We start from the raw sequence: 20,165 nt of genomic DNA on the forward strand, positions 1-20,165 counted from the left end.
TCTCCTGCAGCAGTCAATGACCGGCCTCCTGTCAGCAGTCAGGATCACACACAGTTTATACACATGGGAGCGGTGCAAGCTGTGCTCAGCATCCTCGGAGGAGAGGCTCTAATGGCATTTGTTCAAAGCCTTTTATTAACCATCCCTTGACACCACAACGTGGCTTTGGCCAGCGCTGGTCTCCCGCTTGCTGTAGGGAGGAATGACTTTAAGAGGCAGCAGCCTTGGGAACAACATAAGGCCCCTGCAGTCCTCAGTATTAGAGTATAAATTGAGTTTGCAAGACAGAAGAGTGGTTGGTACAAGCTTCATATCACCGCTGCCAAGCAATACCACTGTTTTAGGCGCTAGAGTTAGATGATTCTCCTACTACTTAATATCATGCCTCATAAGCTGAGCTGATGGCAGAAGCATGGCCAAAGTCTTATAAAAAGTTTGTTTCAGAAGACCAGGCACTTATATTCCTCACTGCAGGAGCAACTCCCACGCTGATTATAGATGGTGTGGTTGCTTGGGTTTTGTTTTTTTTTTTCCCTTTCTACAATCATTTCATTCGAGTACAGGGCTGCACTGGATGGATACAGCCCGATTTCACCTCTGTTCCCATTGTGCACGAGTTAAGCGATCACTCACCCATGCCAGGCTGATTTCAACGGCTGTCTGCAGGCATCTTATCACCAGAGTCGGCTTTGCCTCAAGTCCCACTCTCAAGACAAGGGAGGGAATGCAATTCCCCTGCCTTAAGGGGACACTACTACTATTAGCATGCAAGAGGAAACCTGATTCCAGCTAAAATACACAAGAAAGCGAACAAAAGGTAAACATTTAGTGACAGTTGAGATTTGTGCACTTCCAACCTGTACTACTGAGTCTTCTGAAAGGAAGGGATAGAGAACAGAGAAAGAAGCATCACCACAGGGGTGTAGGTTACGGTAGCTTTAAAAGTGACTTTAAAATAAGGCTATGATTGCAATACCTAAATGACTACTAAGTACAGCTCCTAGGTATGGTGCACCAAATTCCACTGGAAGTCTTCAATTTACATCAATAGAAACAAAATGTTACTTTAAATCATTGATTTTAATCTCATGCATCTGTAATCTGTTTATTTTGTTAAATCCAGGTCAGGTCTCACTAGCTGGCAACTGTTAAAACACACTGATACAGATACCTGAATATAAAATGTAACCCGTTAATACAGGATAACATGCTGTGGTTACTTTATTGTGCATAATACTACTAACTTTGCAATTAAAAAAGCTCCACACAATGTGGAGGCTTTTTGTTGGGTTATTTTTTGTGGTGTTGTTGGGTTTTTTTTAACTAATGGCTTGCATCTTTGGATGCAAATCAGAATTTTATTAAATGCACAGCCAATATTTTCAGATTCCACCTTATGCAAAACTCCCATCTGCCTTGAATGAGACTTATGAAGGGGAAAACAACATTTACTTAATTTGTTTCACATCTAAAGTCTACTGAGAGAAAGCAAGCATAATCCTTGAAAATTTAACTGAACCATTTGCTTTTCGTTACCTCTTTCCTCAGTTTTAAGAGTAGTCTATAGTAGTCCCCATGCAGAAATAACTTGGTGTGAAAAGTTAGCTTTCTTTTTTCAGCTTTCAAATGGCTTCCACTATCACAGTCACCACATGAGCTGTTTAAACTGAAGGAAATATGCTGCAGGTGCAGAGTCATCAAAAGTTCTGTTTATCACTGCACTTCAAACTCCAAGTGCTTTAACAAATTACTTCCATCATATCAGAGGTTCTGCTTTGCAACTACTGCAACATGATCACACTCTCTACTTTTCAAGTTTTCTGAACACGAAACCTAACATTATTTAAATATTTTAGGAGGCTGGTTCGTCAGAGGGTTAGAAACATGCTCAAAGAAAAAAAAAAAAAAGCACTACAGAAGCACCCATAGGAATTCAAGACTTTGTTATTCCTCTCTAATATATCCCAAAATGAGAAAAACAAGTTATACAGCTTATTTTCAGGAGTATTCCAAAGGAAAAACTAAGAAATAATTCTCTCCACTTGATTATCTGACAACAGAAATAGGCAAAGGAAGCAAGAGGAACATCTAAGACTATTTACAATCTGATAATTTATTCCTGAATGATTCAACTGTAAGGCTAGAAAAATCTATTTTTAAAAGTTTCTTGGCTGCCAGTTTTATATACGTTGAGACAAATTTTTTTAAAAGGTTATTATAATTCTCACTAGAGTCAAAATTAAATCAATACATCTGTTAAAATTTATTATGAATTCTACATGAAGGAGCAATACCACCTTGAAAGCTGGAGCCACTTCAGCTGATTCAGGAGTTTGCTCCTACACAAAGAGCCCAGAGCAGCAGCTGTACTGTCCCCTCCTCTCCTCCTCCTCCAAGCATTTCAAGCCTGTGCCAGGTAAAACTACTTTTGGGAGTGAAAGCACCATCCAGGTACCCAGCAGCAGAAATCCACGCTCACACTCTTTAGCGTAAGTTCTGCTTTACCCAAAAGAGCACAGCAGCCCCAGTGGTTTCTGAAACCACAATGCCTCCATACATTTAACCTGAGTTTGCATGCATTTCAGTGACGCTATTATGCAAGTTTTGAAGTGCACCAATTTATTTTTGAACTTGGATCTGTTTTACAACTGGCGATTATCTTACTTCCTGTACTCCAGTCCCTAGCAGGCCAGAAAAAAACTTCCTCTTTTTCCAGTGATCGCCACTACAACCAGTGATCACCTTTTACATGCTACCATCAGATGTAAAAAGGCACCAATACTGAAACACCGGAGCCTTATGCTTTTGTTACATTGCAGTAGTACTGAGTAAAGCCTGTAAGTGGGAAGATATGTGACGAGTAGCCCCAATACCATAAGAAAGAATTAATATGAATTACATGAGATACTTAACTCCTCATGCCATCTCCAAAACTAAGAAGCTGCACGGACAGACCAAGGTACTCCTGGAGCAAGAGGTACAATAAAATTGAAAGTTAAGTAACACAGCTTGTAACAGTAAGGTTTCTCTTCTAGTGGTGGCATACTAAACACCCCAAATTTCTTGGAGACCATACAAGTTCAACCTGGTTTCCTAAGGACATTTCGTTGCATCTCTAAGAGGTGAAACAGCTCAGTAGTCTCTGCTCAAGAACGGATCTACAACCAGAAAAACAGTTCAACATAGGTTTTCACAATAAGATCTTTAAAGTACCAGTTACATTGAGAATAAAGCATAAAACAAGATACTTTCTGCCACTACAGTCTCTGTCAAGTACTGGAATCCTGTCTGCTAGCGCTGTACAGTAAGAGCTCCTCTGATACAGAAACTGCAATTTATTTTTTTTTAATATTTTTTTTTAAGTGAAAGCAATAACCACAGAGAAACAAAACAAGGAGACAATTTGCTAATACCAAGCATCACATTCTCAGAAAAATCTAACTTTGCTACAGTTTAAAGTGTGCAGTTAACCTCAATTCAAGCATTTGTTTCATGACGGAGTGCATCAGAAGTTGCTTTATGAACTACGTGCACATCTGGCACAAAAGAGGAATTCCAGTTTGATTAAGCAGAAGAGAAAACTGTGGTGACCTACAGGGAAGAAGCATCATCTGACTCTTGGTGTACAAAGAAGCCTGACAACATATTTCTGTACTGATACCTTTTTGGAGTACCAATCTCCTCAAGTAATTTGATCCGAGTTTAATTCTGTATGTAAAGAAACCCATTTGGATCACAGGATTTGGGAAATCACATGCTTGTAGTTAGCTAAGTGCTAACCACACTGCCTAATAATATAACATATGGATACCTGGCAGTGATGGGGAGGAAAGAGTTAAGATTTAAGAACTAGCTTACAAGATGAAGAACTGAGCAACTGTCACTGACACTTGCTGGCCAAATGACACTGGCTTCAGAACATGGAAATAACGGACTTACGAGAAACCTAGAAATGGCACAAATTTGTTTTATGGATGCTTAGAAGAAAGCCCTTCTGAATACCACATCTTGTCTGAAATGAAAGTGAGTGGAAAACTGAACTTTCCAGTCTCTGAAGCAACCATGATAAAAATCAACATTATACTTGTTTGTAGTCCATGTACTACAATGTTGTTTTAAATACTTTTTTTCAGTACCGGGGGAAGACAAGTGAAGTAAGGGCTTCTTTGACTCAGTTCTCTTAGAGAGCTAATTGATAAAGACTAATTCCAGAGCTCTGCTGAGATTAAACTGTTAATACACATAAAAAGACCCTATAAAAACTCAGCTCAGAAAAAATAATAATAAATAAATCAAACAGCATATTTATTTCAGCTCCATTCAAAAAGTAAATATTTGCCATGTACAAGTCAGTAGACTTCTTCCCTAGGACTTCTCTATAAAAACTAAACTGAGAAGCGTTCCTTTCCCCAGCTCAACGGCCCTCCCAAAACACAAACACACTGATGTTATGCAAAAAGGACTCCTTGAACTCCATGCTAATGAGTTCCCTTTGGGATTTAAGGTTTCTTAGTCTGGATCAGAGTCTGAGCATGAGGCTCCTGTGCCTGGATGGATGGGTGGCTTATTTACAGAAAGGGAAAAAAGGCACAAGAACTTAAATTAAAAACAAAGTAATTCTGCCGTTAATAAATGAGGCTCACATCTGTTTTGAGCACTGTTTCATGTTCTTGTGAAATACAGCTACAGGGGACTTATTTCATAAAACAATGCTCTACAGCTTCATTCTCAATAAAGGAATCCGTTTAAAAATACACACTTTAACTTCAGTACACAAAGACTTAGTAAATCTCCTGATCCTTTGGAAATGGCTGAGGTACTTAATGCCTTCTTTGCCTCAGTCTTTAATAGTTGTCCTCTGGGTCCCCAGCCCCCTGAGCTGGACGACAGGGAGAAGAACGAACTCCCCCATAATTCAAGGGGAAACGGTTAGCGAGCTGCTGCACCACTTAAGACACACACAATCTATGGGGCAGGATGGGATCCACCCCAAGGGTCCTGAGGGAGCTGGCAGAAGTGCTCACCAAGCCACCTTCCATCATTTATCAGCAGTCCCACGTAGCACGTACAGGACAACCAGGGGATCAGGCACAGTGAGCGTGGGTTTATGAAAGGCAGGTCTGGCTTGACAAACCTGATCGCCTTCTATGACAAAGTGACCTGCTTAGTGGACAAGGGAAAGGCTGCAGATGTTGTCTACCTAAACTTTAGGAAAGCTTTTGACACCATTTCCCACAGCAATTCTCCCAGAGACGCTGGCTGCTCACGGCTTGCGTGGGTGTGCTGGCTAAAAAATTGGCTGGATGGCTGGGCGCGGAGAGTGGTGGTGAATGAAGTTAAATCCAGTAGGTGGCCAGTCACAAGTGGTGTTCCCCAGAGCTCAGTATTGGGGTCAGTTCTTTTTAATATCTTTATCAATGATCTGGACGAGGGGATTGAGTGCACCCCCTCACTAAGTTTGCAGACAACACCGACGTGGGCAGGAGTGCAGGACTGCTTTGCAGAGGGATCTGGACAGGCTGGATTGACAGGCCGAGGCCAACGGTATGAGGTTCAACGAGGCCAAGTGCCGGGTTCTGCACTTGGGTCACAAGAACCCCATGAACGCTACAGGCTTGGGGAGGTGTGGTGGGAAAGCTGCCCGGCGGGGAAAAGGACCTGGGGGTGCTGGTCGACAGCTGGCTGAATATGAGCCAGCAGGGTGCCCAGATGGCCAAGAGGATCAACAGCATCCCGGCCTGTGTCAGGAACAGCGTGGCCAGCAGGACTAGGGAAGTGATCGTCCCCCTGTACTCAGCACTGGTGAGGCACCACCTCAAGTGCTGTGTCCAGTTTTGGGCCCCTCATCACAGAAAAGACATTGAGGTGCTGGAGCGTGTCCAGAGAAGGGCAACGGAGCTGTGAGGGGTCTGGAGCACAAGCCTCATGAGGAGCGGCTGAGGGGGTTCAGCCTGCAGAAGAGGAGGCTGAGGGGAGACCTTCTCGCTCTCTACAACTCCCTGAAAGGGGGGTGTAGCCGGGGGGGGTCGGTCTCTTCTCCCAAGTAACAGGCGATAGGACAAGAGGAAATGGCCTCAAGTTGCACCAGGGGAGGTTTAGATTGGATATTAGGAAAAATTTCTTCACTGAAAGGGTTATCAAGCATTGTAACAGGCTGCCCAGGGAAGTAGTTGGGTCGCCATCCCTGTAGGTATTTAAAAGACATGTAGATGACGGTTTAGTGGTAACTTGTCAGCGCTAGGTTAATGGCCAGACTTGATGATCTTAAAGGTCTCTTCCAACCAAAATAATTCTATGATTCTACTGTGGCCAGGGCATTAGTATTGTTTCTCATTCTAAACAAGCACACTGATGAGCTATGGGCAAAGCCCATGCACAGATCGGTTCCTAGGAGTTCCAACCCACCTTCTGAAGTAGCCATCCCTGCTGTCAACACCAAATGTAGCCTGTTTGCTAAACTGCACACAGACCAGTTTCAGTTGGTGTGCAAAGACCGCACCAGCAGCTTTGGGGAAAAATAATAATAATAAAAAAATAATCTATCAGATTCCTGAAAGAGGCAAATATCATACCAGATGAGTGCTGTAAGAGAGGCCTTCTCATGAAAACAGAGAAAGACAGAATATTTTAACTCAGACTATGGTTCGACAATAAATTCACTTTTTCCTCTACACAGATGAGTTGACGCTTTGACAGTGATGGGTAGCAAAACCATAAACTGAAGATTATGCATCACTGGACAAGAGTCTCAACAACAGGGCTGGACAGGAGGGAAGGGGCAAACATGTTAGACACAGAAGGCAATGCTTGAAAAAGCTGAAGAATGACAGCTTTACAACTTCCACTTATGAAATAAAATTGATGAGTCCATCAGTTTCTAAGTGCTCCTGCCTTTTGCCTAAGAGTCAATTTAAGAAGTAAATTACCAGGATTGTCAACTTATTGCTAGCTGCAGTCTCCATCCACTGCAAGACAAGCTACGGACTGGGGCAAACAAAAACTACACTGTGCTAGGCTCTCCCAAGAACACAGGCTGCCAACTGCAGAAGCCAAGTGTAGAACATCAAGTGACAAGCTGTACTTTCCTCTTCATATCTAGATGATTAGAACAGTCTAAAACCTAGAAAGAAGCTTCCTTTAAATACAAGTGATGCTGAATAAGCCTATTTGATGACAAAAGAAAATATTGTTTTTGACAGCTACCGAACTCCAGAGAGCAGCATATTTTAAATTAGAAGGCTGTACCTACTCATAAAAACAGGTATTTCAAGGACAGCTTGCTTGTGCTTCCCTAATGAAGTGCAGGTGACATACACAGCTATGATATTATGACTCAGGCAAGATGCTAGCTCCTCTGAGAGGCTTCCTGGTTTTGGAGTAAGAATAACACAGGAAAGCGTAAGAAAGCAAAAGTCAAAAAGGCTCTTGAAAAAAAGCATGTTATCCACATTCATGTCCAAAGGTATCCTCAACAGCTGGAGTGATGTTCCGAATTGCTGGAACAAGACGAAGTAACCCAAACACCTACACAGCTTCAGCACGACAACTTGCAAATATCAGAGTTAACAGCACTGATATCTTGACTCGGATTTGTGCCAGTGTTTGTTTACTAAAAAGATGGATCAAGATGACACATATAACAGAATTGGGCAACACTGCAGAAGTCAATCAACGTCACTGTTAAAAGTTCATCTCTTGCATTGTACTGTGCTCACATGAACCTACTGCCTCGGATCTGGCAATTTACACTTGGGTACTGGAACACAATTTGCACCTTTTTCTACTGCCAGAAAGCACTCAAGACTTTTTATCTCTGAGGTGTACTGTTACCAAACTGAAGGAACCTGACCTTCAGTCAAAAGCAATGCTAAAAACTAAGCGTCAGGGGACGAAAACAGTAAGAAAAGCTTCGTCTGATCCACACATAAAGGGGTTTCCTGCACACAAGCAGCATTACAACAGATACAGCGCATTTTAACAGTCTCAATGACATTCTCGGTCCTCAAAAGAAGAGCATGCAGCCTTTTATCCCCCATCTGGTGGTCGTTAACTCTAGAGCACAAACCTCAGAGTACGTCACTAGTACTACTCCATCCCTCCATTTTGTACACGCTGCTTGTGTTGCAATGAATCATACCCTCACACGGATCTCCAAAGAGCTCCTGCTTCCAGTTTCTCAAAAGGCTGGATTGAAATGGAGAGGGCCCGTCTAACTCGTAAGTGTACCTTCTTAGGCAAGTTAAAACTGCTACCTGCCCATCCTAGCTGTTTTATCTCTCCAATAATTGATCTTACTCACACACTTGCTAGCATTCACAAACTGGCAGAAGACCTAATACGCTCTTCTTATTGCTCAAGGCGCAATTAGGAGACACTCACATCAAGGTGGCACGTATGGTGCAAGAGACTAACCTGCAAAGTACTTGATACTGGAACAGCGCGCACAGACCAGGAAACCACTGCTCTCTCTCCTGTAAATCCAGTGATTTCGTTAATTGCGAAACCCACCACGCAACATTTTCGTATTTGTGAAATAATTTAGTACCACAGAAAAAAATGCACGCTTTAGCTCGAGATGAGTTCTGCATTTAAGAAAAAAATTACAACATACGCTAAAACTGCAGAAGCTCCTTTTTTTTTTTTTTTGTACTAGCCACCTCAGTCTTCAGCTGGAGAAAGAATTAAAAATCAAAAACAAAAAGTTCAACTGGAATTGGATCTTAGTCCCAGTCAGACAGCTTTGTATCTATTTCTGTGCTGGAAGAAATCACTCCCACTCTGTTCTTGTTTCTCCACCTCTGAGAAGAGCATACTACTCCCTCTTTTCCCACTGTGTTGCCTATTTAAACAGTATGGCCTTAGGACAGGATAACAATGTATAGTACAAAGGACCTTAATCCCAGGCATAGCGTCCCTCCCCAGTGCTTCCTGCCTTCAGCTTCAGAAGAGTCGCTCTTCACATTCAACCCTTCATCTTCACACGTCTGACCAGAGCACCAAGCAACACAGATGACAGCTGGCAAGACAGCATCACACTAAACCAGAAGCTGGAATAAGAATTGCCAGCTTACTTAGCTACTCGTCTCCCTAAGGACGGAAAGAACTCCATCCACTTGCATCCACTGCAGAGCAGATGAAGGAAGACAGTCCTCCGACCCGGTTATCAGGTCTCCAAACCATCTCATGTCACAAGCTATGTTACAGGGTGTCTGTCCCCTGCCACCACCTGTATTTTTCTCCTCCTAAAACCCTGCTCACAGACCACAAAAACAGAAGCCTCTTAGTTGTGCTACCCTAACTCCAGAAATCTCTGCATTTCAGTTAGAGTTGAGAAACACGTAGTGGTCTGCTATCTCCAGATAATTAAAAATCTGCAGACACTTGCCATATTTCAAAGAGAAAAAAGAACATAGAAGGCGAAAGTCCACTTTTCCCTCACACTCTCCCCTAAAAGGGTCTTTTTAGGCCACGTCTCCAAAACAAGAAACTGCAACCTCAGAGGAAGATGAGCAGCTGTTTTGACAAGTCTGGCCCTTGTTCAAGTAATGGAATATAAGCCTTGAACAGTAATACATTGCCGTCAATAAAAAGTTCAACTAAAGTACATTGCCCTGGCCCTAAAACACAGGTCATCTCTTCCACATTACATACAAAGGAAAAGCACTGCCGTTCAAATTTAAAAGATGTACAGAAGTGGCAAAGAAAAAGAAAAAAGGTCCTGGATAACACTACAAGTCCGACTTCTCACGTGTCGGACAGTGTTAGGCAATAGATCAGAGAAGTGACAAATGCCAGGAAAAATTAAAAAGCTATCTGTACTTGGGTACTGCTCCATTCCTATTATTTTCTTGACTCTTTACCATGAAGCCACATCTCTGCTCAATGTCTAAAAAAATTCTTTCAAAAAATTCTTAAAATTATTCCATTTAGACACTGCCACACATCTTCCAGCTGCACCAAACTGACAGACATTTGGATGGAAACAAGACAATTTCCAATCCCATGCAGTATACACTGAGTAATGGAACGCGCCAAACACTTCAGAAATCACAAAGCATTTGGTAAAATTCATTCCAGAACAGCCAGACAAACAGTGCTCGTGCATTAGCTCAGCGGGTTTCAGACAGGACAAACTATATGCAGTCTTATCCATGTTGAACATGAGACCTCATATATCATTTGTTCCTATCGTTTACGCCCTAACACAGCAAAATGTTCTACTATTGATGTCTTAGATGCTTGCTGCAAAAATTAAGACTGTGAAAATCAATGTTTAGGATTTCAAAGTGAGCAGTAAGTAGTAAAAGTCACCAGGGTCTTATTTTTAGAAAATCATTAAAAAATAGCATTATGGGAGAAAAGGGGACATTTTGAAGAATCGGTACTATGCCTTCATTGAGAATTGTAAGAGTCTTGCTCCCCCAAGTAAATTGGACTATCTGCTAAGTACTATGTGTCTGTAAGAGCCTATGTCAGCTGTACACAGCAGCTGATGCGATGTAACAGGCACTCAGCTAGTATACCGTCACCACGGAGCATGTCTTTAATGGACACAGATATGACCTCGCCAAAGATGAGTTACATACGCAGATCAAAATATTTTAGTGAAGCTACAAGTACACTCCAAGCTTTCCTCAGGCAGAAATCAATCTCTCTTCAGTCATGGAAAGATACAGCCAACTGCAGAATCACTCTGCTGCGGCACTGAATTCCATGAACGTCCATCTGCCTTTAACAGGCAACCATCTATGTTGGGCAGAATTATGAACGGCTAAATCTTCCTCTTTTGGTGGGCACCATGAAGCTCGGTGCCCTGCAACACTGCTAGAGAAGGAAGTCATTGTCTTTGTAACATTCCCTAAAAAACCCCTTCTCTGACGAAGGTATAAGATAAAAATACATGCGTGCACACCCACACAGTTCACAACTGCACAAAGCATATGGTAAGCTTCTGAACACGAACAAATACACTCATGTCAAAAATATCGATAAGGAACCCAAAAAGATCTACCGATCAGAAGCTTTGTGGGAAGCAACTTTTGGCTCTAAGACTAACAGGAGCCTTCCAATAAAACAATTTCCCAATGGCCTGATGCTGTCCCTCTTTACCTTGCAATCATCCCAATTTCAGAAGTTACCACTCTTCAAACTTATAAAGGGATTTAAGTACTTTAGGTGGAGACACAGGTTGTTTTTCTTGATAAGGTATTGTGTGCTGAGGCTGAATGACAAGCACCTATGCTAACTTTCCAGCTACGCCTCCCATATTTGAGCCTGCACTGCCCCCATCCCATCAAGATATGCATTTCAGACACTTTCCAGCCCCCGCCCCCAAATCTTTCCAAGACAGGAGTAAAGCATGCTCAATGCTCTCTGTCCTTCGGACTCCTTCATGTTGGGAACTGGCAGTTTCAAAACACACAGCAGCTGTCAGTATAAGTTAATTGTCTACGCTGACTACTAATGTGACCAACTTCAAGTGAAGCTATTGAGATTTAAGTAACAGCTATGAACAACGGAAACTTCCCCAGGGTGAAGCAACAGTAAGTATCAGATGCAGCATTCACGAGAGCTGTCTGCCCGTTTCTTCTTTTTCGCGCAGAGTATTTATTCCAGCAGACAAAAAGACCTTGAGATGACAGAAAACATCACTAGAACTTCGTGATAACACTCTAGCAAATTTGTGAGGCAAATCTTATTTGAACCTCTGACCTCCTTCTACTCATATTTCCTCATTACAGGACCCCATCTCTATCATTAGCTACTAATAGGGAACTAATTGCCAAGGACTCCCACTTCCCCTAAAGCATCAAGTCTGATCTCCACCTGTTGTGCTGGAGGATCTCCCAGAATATTGTTTATTGCAAGGACTGGCACAAAACTATATTTTGTATCACCACTCCTGCTGACACTAAAACACAGGCTGAGGTTTAACAAAACCTACTTTTACCTCAAAGAAGTCCGAGAATCATTGATGTTAAGTAGGTGCTACAAAAGAACAAGTTTCAGGAAGACCAACTGCAGCTCCATACTCTCCCATTCTCAAGTCTGGAGTTCTCACTTGTTCATAAGCTAAGTAGCTACAGAAGTCAAATTTAGGAACCAAGTTTCAACTTGAAAATATGCACACATGCTTATGTTTCTACATCCAACAGCAACTTTCTACTGCTCTTTACACCTTGCAGGCGACAAAGATACAGAATTCCCCTTTCTTTTCACATCACCTTCCAAATGTCCTAACTCTCACTGTGACACCAGAAGATATTACTGCAGTTCACTCTTTATGCTCAGTAGTTTAAAAAGCGAGCGTTCAAGATGAAAACATTTCATCTATATTTCATCTACAAATCTGATAAAATCCACTGGAACTATTTAATATTTATGTCAGCCAGGACATTTTGAACAAATGCTGTGCTAAAAATACTGTAGTCTCATACACACCAGGAAACCACTACTACAACTTGTTCAGTTGAACCACGAAATAGCAGGAGCCTGCGGTAGAAAAGGCGCTCTCTGCTCTGCCCAGAAGAGCACTCCAACACTGTATTAATTCCAGCGTTCAACCAGTGACAAGCAGTGGAAGCCACCAGAGGCACATGCGGTGGGAGCTCGCCAGAGCAGAGAATTAATAGCAGAGTAAGGAGAGCAGTAACTGGGAACACCATTTAAAGGGAATAATTCTACTGTAGCTGAGAACTGGGTTTTAAACTGATTTTCTAGCTGTTCCTTCAGGAGAGCGGGTCAGCAGTAAACTCACTGCTGAAACTACAGCAAGTGCATACCCTTCTCCTGTTCTCTTAACGGGAAGAAGCATTTTGAAATCTAATGATGATACATATTTAAATGCTGACAGTGCTAAACAGCTCAGAACTGATAGTCATGCAGGGAGAAGGTATGGCCAGGCAAATTTGTCATATGCTGCTGTCTCAGTCAAAAGAAACAGCCCCAGAAAAGCAAGGTGATAAACACCAATTTCTACAATGAACATCCTCTCTCAGATTTGGAAACCTAAGACACAGTCAAACTGCAGTCGGGAGCACAATACATAATGCTAAATAGTATTTTGCTCCCATGTTTCAGAGTGTGAGGTTTGCTATAAAACTTGGGGCAGAGTTCCTATAAAACTAGTGGCTGCAAAGGCAATTCCGTTTAATAAGCCAATAAATATTTCTGAACCACTGCATGTCTTACAAGGATATGAGAGATTATATTAGCACAACCAACTCAAGCAGATGTGAAAGAGAAACTATCCCACCTTGAAAAGCCGAAAGAAAGAAATCCAGTGATTTTTTTTTTTTATGTTAAACTCTTTTCTTAAATAGTCACTGTATCACTAAAGCCCCTCCCTGCAGTCCAATAACAAAAAAAGCAGATACCCTGTCAGATTTTAGCAGAACTAAAACAATTTATAACACCGGTAAGAATCTGACCCGGAGCCTCTCTCTAATAGGGCAGTGGCTTGTGCTACTTCAGCAGGTATTACTTTAACAGGAATCCAGTGAAATCATTAACAGAGGAATTTGAGTCAATGAGATGTTAAGTACTTGCTATAATTACATATTATTGCAGTTTCTGCTGACAGCGCAACTCAGGAGGTTGGAATTCAATGAACTATCCAGCAAATATCTGATGTCACAGTTGTAAATGAAATTAAATCTGAATTTGTGTTCAATCATGTTTATGAGCTGTGTGCCTAATTTAGGTGAAGCCATGTAAAAAGCCACACTTTTCCATTGGTCCCCTGGTTAAAAATTTTTCCTGTTTTACGAAGTAAACAAAGTAGCCCTGACAGCATCTTAATAACAGATAACGTTTAACATCATAGTAAATGAAAAAACATCCTAAGAAAATCTGCTACAAGTAGGAAGCACACAGGCCATTAACCCCCGAAACACATCTTCCAGCACATTTAGTTAATTCTGCTGAGTTTTAACAAAAACAAAAGTTGGCCGCAGCTGACAGAAATGCATTCAACTCCCCACTCCCACAAGACACCCATTAAGTTTTAACCTGAATGCTGAATGTGTCAGAACAATTAACACAACAGACCTCAAGGTCTTTTAATAAAGCCCTTCTTCTGAGGCTACTGCTGGGAAAAGCAAATGCAAACAACTTATGCACATGATATTTAAGAGCAGCTTATCAACAATACATTTATTTACATTTCTGGGTCTGCATTTCTGAGAAGCGTCAGAAATTATCTATTTACTTCAGAGTACCCTTACCTGTAACAATCTGAACATTCCTACAGTAAAGCTACACTTACATTCTACAAGCCCTGCAGTAGATTGCTGTGAACGTATTGAAAATCAATGCAAAAAGAAAATTAAGAAATTTCGCAGAGATTGGGGTCTGACGTTAAATCCTAAAATAAAAAAAAAAACTAAGTGGTTTCAGAGTTAAAACTCCGGCGGGTATTGTTCTGAGGCTGTGGGCAGCACTGACAATGCAGCTCATCACCCAGCACTGCAGTCTGGAAGCGAAGACAGGGAGTGACTCAAGGCTTGTGTTGGAAGGAACAAATTACATTCTTCAGGATTCACATCTCCATGTATCACAAAAAAGGGAAAGGAAATTTTCAGTGGAGATATCAATCTGCATCTAAATACCATTAACTACCTTTTGTATTTTGGATCCCTTGCCAAACATTTGACATTTAAAGGCGCTGATGACAACATGCTCCCAGGGAACTTAAAAGACAGTTTCGCCCTGACAATAGTGCACAAGAGTTTTACCTTCAAGCTTCCTAACTTCATCGAGTTTGTTTAGTACAGTGGCTCTAACAGCAGCACCAAGGTACACAGAGCCCTGGGTCAGAGGTGGCCCTGCTCTCCTTCAAAAAAACCTCACTCATCCAGAAGGCGCCAACAAAGCAGCAGCAAGGAAGAACAGATCTGGTCTCCCACAGACTTGTTTCACAACCCTTGAGAATTCTTAAGGATCTCTGTTATGTCGCTTTTCAGTTTGTTAGCATTTGAATCACCCCCACCTTTTACGTGCACAGCTCTATTACACGTGAAGCATGAATTTAACGCAAAACACGAAGCGTGCTGAAATTCCTTAACTTGTAAGGCATCTGTTCAGCACTCTTGCTATTTAATTTTAATTTCCCTCTTGCTAACTCCCTTTCATATCTTCACACTGATATATACAGAGGTGCCATACGAGCGCCCAGGCCAACATAAAAAAAACCTGCCAGTTTGCGATAAGATGCTGCAGCAGCAAAGGCTCCTTTTTCCCCCTAAAAAAATTCAATGCTAAAGCAAGCCCCTCCTTCAAGCGTGTTTGACTTCCAGAAGCCACCTCTATGACGCTGGACAATCAATTTCATACTTGACTCCTGGTAATATACTGTAATGGTTACGACAGTGATACCAGCCTCAAATGGCATCTTAGTATTACTGGCCAAGTCAACCAGAGAGAAAAACCCACTGCTTAGGGTGATGTCTTCACCTTCTACACAGAACAGTTCTGGATTTTACACAAGTTCTGATCACAGGCTGATGAACAGCCAAGACACTACCAGCAGTGAGCGGAATTTAGCAGCTTTGGAATACAATTTGATTATTTTGCAAACAAAAGTAGTTTTTATCTACTGCACTCTGCAAACACAATGGGAGAACCGAAAAGTCAAGATAAATTGCTTTTAGTCTCAACACTCCCCTCAGTAGTAAGAGGTTGTTACATTCAACCTTAACAACAAAGCTCTTAAAGGCAAAACTCAATAGAATCCAAACAGATTTTGCATCTGAAGTGATCTGCATTTTTACCAACTGAGGAAAAAAAATAATCAGACTGGTTCCCTCCCTAAGTACGTAGTTGTGTTTCAACATTTGCATCTGTGAAGAAGGGGTCATTTTCAATGACCAAGCTCTACTTGGAAATTACAGTTTTAGACTACCATTTCCCTTCTACAACGCTGAAAACTGTGAGGATGTTACTTGCAAAAAAAGGCTCGCTCTTTCAGAACAATATTGTTCTCAGGATGGTTTGCAAACAGGCAGTGCTAGGACTGAGCACGGAAAATTCTTTGCAGTGCGTACTGATACTAAAAATACAGTTAAGGTGAAAAAAATACCCACTATGGCCAAATTAAACAGGAGGGAGAATCTGGATATTGAGACGGAATGCAATTACCCAAGTTGGAATTTGCCCAGGATGCTCTTGCTTAGAGTGACCTGGCTATTTAATGACAAGAAATAGCCAGGAACACATATTTACTGCTGGCATCCTCCCTCATACCCAACACTACCCTGCTATCAATGAAAGGGGTGTGTAATCAGACCCGAGTTCTCGGCTACAACCAGGGTGCCCCTGGCTGACCTGCAATGGGACAGCAGATCCACCCCCACCCACCTTACTTCAGCTGCAACAGCTCCTGTCATCACAACAGGAGATGGGATGTCCATCCACCCAGATCGGAACATCAGCAACAACAGGAAGCTTCAAAGTACTTAAGCTGCTCTACTACTGATACACTATCCAGAAGTCACCCAAAACATTCTTTATTAACAAAAATGTTTACTGGTGGTACTTTCAACATTTAGAATGAGTCAGTACCAGCCCCCAGAAAACCTTTCCTTCCCCCGAACATAAAGAGGAAAGGCAGCCTAACAGTAGAGCCAAAGTCTCCTTTTAAGTGCTGCCTAATAATCAAAGTACAAACCAATCCTAAACATCGGGGGGGGGGGGGCGGGGAGGGGGAGAAGTACTTTAGATTCCTACCAGCCACTCCTGATCTTTGCCACTAAATAGGATGAAAACAAGAATATAAGGGTGAGACTCACCACTATGCCTAGATGAGAATTGCAGTTCCCGACACAGAAGTGCAAAGAACTCCTGTGTAGAAGAAACAAGGCTTGGAGCAAGCAGAGGTGACAGGTTTTCAGGGAGATCAGTCCTGGTCACAAGGTCAGAGAGGACAGTGTCTATTCTGTATTATTCCCTTAACAAGACTAACAGGGTTATACGCACCTTTCAGCACTGAAAAGGATTTTGGGTTTTAGGGGCCTCTGATCAGTCACAATGTTGTTACACGACCATCGTAAAATAATTACAATAGGAGGAAAAAAGTGCAGATACCTACACTGGTGAGAATTTCTTGGGTATGTTTGATTTACCAGGAATTCAGTTTTTCCATCAAGATGTCTTACTTTGAATTTCTGTATTGAATTCCTCCAACACATGGTAGAAATAAAAACTGGAGGAGTTTTAACTGCTGTATACCTAAAACCCTTAAAAGAATAAAACAGCACATGGTCACAATAGAGAAGAATCCCTCTAAGAGGTCCACTGGAAGCTGGAGTGGAAAGGTCAAATATGCATCATTTCCCTATGTAAATCAGTACATAGCTAAAGCTTACCAGGGAGTAGTTTTCCCTAAATAAAAATGATCCTTAAGCAAGGATTTTCCAGCATAAGAATGCTCCAAGAATTCAAATACACACTTATATTTAAGTTGCTTCAAGAGTTCCTCCTGCACTTCTTGGGAAATACACTGCACCCCTTTTTTCTGTTAAGGATTATTCGTAGAGCCCTACTATAGATTCAGAATGGAAGTAAAAGTTCAAAAACTGCATATTCGCTACTGTCTGCTCTTATTGCACACGCACAATCACATTCCAAAGAACTGACAGAAAGAAAGGTGCACACAAACGGAGATCTGTAAATATTTACACGCAGTAGCCTACAAAGCAGCCAGGCACATGGACATTGTCCAGAAAAGCATGCTAAAAATCAGCGTAACTATAAGTCAACCAGGTATCTTCAACCATTTTTTGTCCTCCACCACCTCACCAGTCGGAGTTCCTCACGCATCCCAGTGACAATAACACATACACACAAAGGTAGGTGCTACGTCCTCAACTCCCCTCTACCCTTGCTTAAGCCCTTCAATTTGTCACCTACCAACCTGGGGGATGATTGCAATTAGCTTGCTTCCTTGAAAAAAATGAATAAATGATCAAAAAAAGTTAGCAGCCATCAGGCTGACTAGAAAAGATTGTATGTGTGTGTATATATATGAATACATAGACATGTAAGTGTATATATGTATATAAAAATATATACATATATATAAAATTACACGACTCCTATAGCGTTTCTGAACAAAATTAACAGTTACCTTGCAAACTTTCTGAAGAGATGCTGTCTACCTTTCTGGAATTGTCTATATTGCTTTTCTTTTTTTTTTTTTAATGTGGGCTTTTATTTTAATTAAAAAGCCCCACCCAACAAGGTAAAGTTACATCAATTAAATGGCAAGAAAAGAAATAAGACTGATCTTAAAATGGATGCAGCAGACTCTTTTAAAGAGCAACATGTTGCAATCACCTTTCATTTTAGGGGAAGGGAGGGATTCCCTGAAAGGAACAGAGACGGGGAGCAGTGGGGGGAAGGGAGGCTGCGATAAAAAAAAAAAAAAAGGTCTTGGGGATGTATTTTAGGTAAAAACTTTGCTTTCCCCCGGGTTAAGAAGGGGCTGGGGGCCGGGGATCGCCGCCCGGTGCCTCTGCAGAAGGCTCGTCTCCGGCAGCTCGGGGAGGAGGAGAAGGAGAGAAAGCCACACAGAAGAGAGGAGAAAAAGAAAATGGCGCAGAGACTAAGTCCCGACCGTCGACAAGGCGACTTTCCAGGGAGGAATCGGGGCCCAAAGGGGACCCCGGGAGAACCGATGGGCTCGGATCGGGGGCCTGCGGTGCCCCCACTATGGGGGGCGGGGGTCGGGGTGGGCGGAGGCCGGCAGGAAAGGGGGGTTTTTGGCGGCTCGATGGGAACAATGGGGCCGGTGAGCGAGGAGCCGGGACTTAGTCTCTGGGACGCCATGTCTGTGCGCGGCCGGCGCGGCGCGGCCGGGCTAGGGGAGGGCAGCGCCGGGGCCACACTCACCGTTCGCTCGGAAATCCGCCTCGATCTGCGGGGAGAGGAGACAGGGAGACACCGTGAGAAACGCCGTCCCAACGGGGGAGAATTTTTTTTTTTTTTTTTTTGGTGGGGTGGGGGGATTTTTCCCCCCCTTTTCTTCATTCTCATTTTTAAGGAAATTAAATACCAAATGAGAACGGCACGATTCATTCCCTCCGTGGCTGGTGGGGGGGACAGGGTGAACCGGCACCCGCACAGCTCCCGGGGTCCCCCCCCCCGCCCCCGACCCGAGGGGACCGAGGCCGGGGAAGATGGCGAGCCGCCCCCCTCCCCTTCTCCCAGGCGGAGGGTCACACACGGGTCCCCTCTCCCCCACCGTCACTCAACGGGTCCCGGGGCTAGGGGGGACGCTCGGTGGATGGGGGCCCCCCAGCACGACGAGGCGGAGGGGACAGGCCGGGTTGACAGGGCTTTCCCCAGACGCGTGGCCCACCCCTGGCGGGGACAGGCAGCGGGCAGCAGCCGGGCACATCTCCCCTCACTGAGGGTAAGGAGGGGAGGGGGAGATCAGCCGGGTCCCCAGGACTGACCCTGAGGGGGAGTAAAGACCCCGCGGCCTCGCTGGCGAGGGGCCGGGGGGTCCCCCGGGAGCGGGCGGTGAAGGGGCGCTCACCTGGGAATCGTTGTGCAGCTGGTCCCCGCTCATGCCGGAGGGCGCGGGAGGCCGAGCGGAGCGGGAGGAGAGGAAAGGCGAGGAAAGCCGAGGAGAGGAGCCGAGCCCGGACGCGAGGAAGAGCACAACCCCTGCCTCGCCGCCGTTGTGTAACAGACTAAGTCCTCATTTCGGCGCACTGCGCAGGCGCAACGCCTTTTATAGGCGGGGCGGGGCCCAGGCGGCACAAGGCAGGACGCGGGGGCGGCGACGCGACAAACGGCACTTTGGCGATTTGCATTCAAGCCACACCCCTCCCCGCGCGCCAGCCGGCGGGATTTGCATACGGGCGCAAAAGACCCGCGTTTTACATATCCGGCCCCGCCTCTTCCTCCCTCCGCTCCAATCGTGCGGCGGAAGCCGGCCCTTATTTGCATGATAGACCCCGCCCCCCCGTCGCGGGAGGGACGCGGCGCATTGTGTAAGAAGCCGTGTCCCACGGGGGCGCGCAGTGCGCATGCGCCTCGCCGCACCCTGCCGGCCGCCGGCTCATTTGCATACCTAGCCCCGCCTCCCGCCGCGCAGGCTCCGCCCCCCTCCGGCCTGTCAGGGGAGCATGGCGGCGCCCGCACGGCGAGAAGGGGCGGCG

The 20,165-nt window shown here is 43.9% G+C and overlaps 1 protein-coding gene across 1 annotated transcript in view; it reads right to left on the reverse strand.

The window, feature by feature from the left end:
• The window catches only part of TOP1 (DNA topoisomerase I), a 70,001-nt gene extending 50,283 nt beyond the window's left edge, over nt 1-19,718 (reverse strand). The window contains exons 1-2 of the mRNA XM_054218011.1: nt 19,538-19,718; nt 18,889-18,913 (exon numbers count right to left, since the gene is read on the reverse strand). Of these exons, the coding sequence (XP_054073986.1) occupies nt 18,889-18,913; nt 19,538-19,570 (58 nt within the window). The 5' untranslated portion in view covers nt 19,571-19,718. The remainder of the gene's footprint in view (nt 1-18,888; nt 18,914-19,537) is intronic.
• Between the last annotated feature and the right edge of the window lie 447 nt (nt 19,719-20,165).

The sequence above is a fragment of the Rissa tridactyla genome, chromosome 12, assembly GCF_028500815.1.
Source record: "Rissa tridactyla isolate bRisTri1 chromosome 12, bRisTri1.patW.cur.20221130, whole genome shotgun sequence".
In the NCBI taxonomy this organism is placed as follows: domain Eukaryota; kingdom Metazoa; phylum Chordata; class Aves; order Charadriiformes; family Laridae; genus Rissa; species Rissa tridactyla.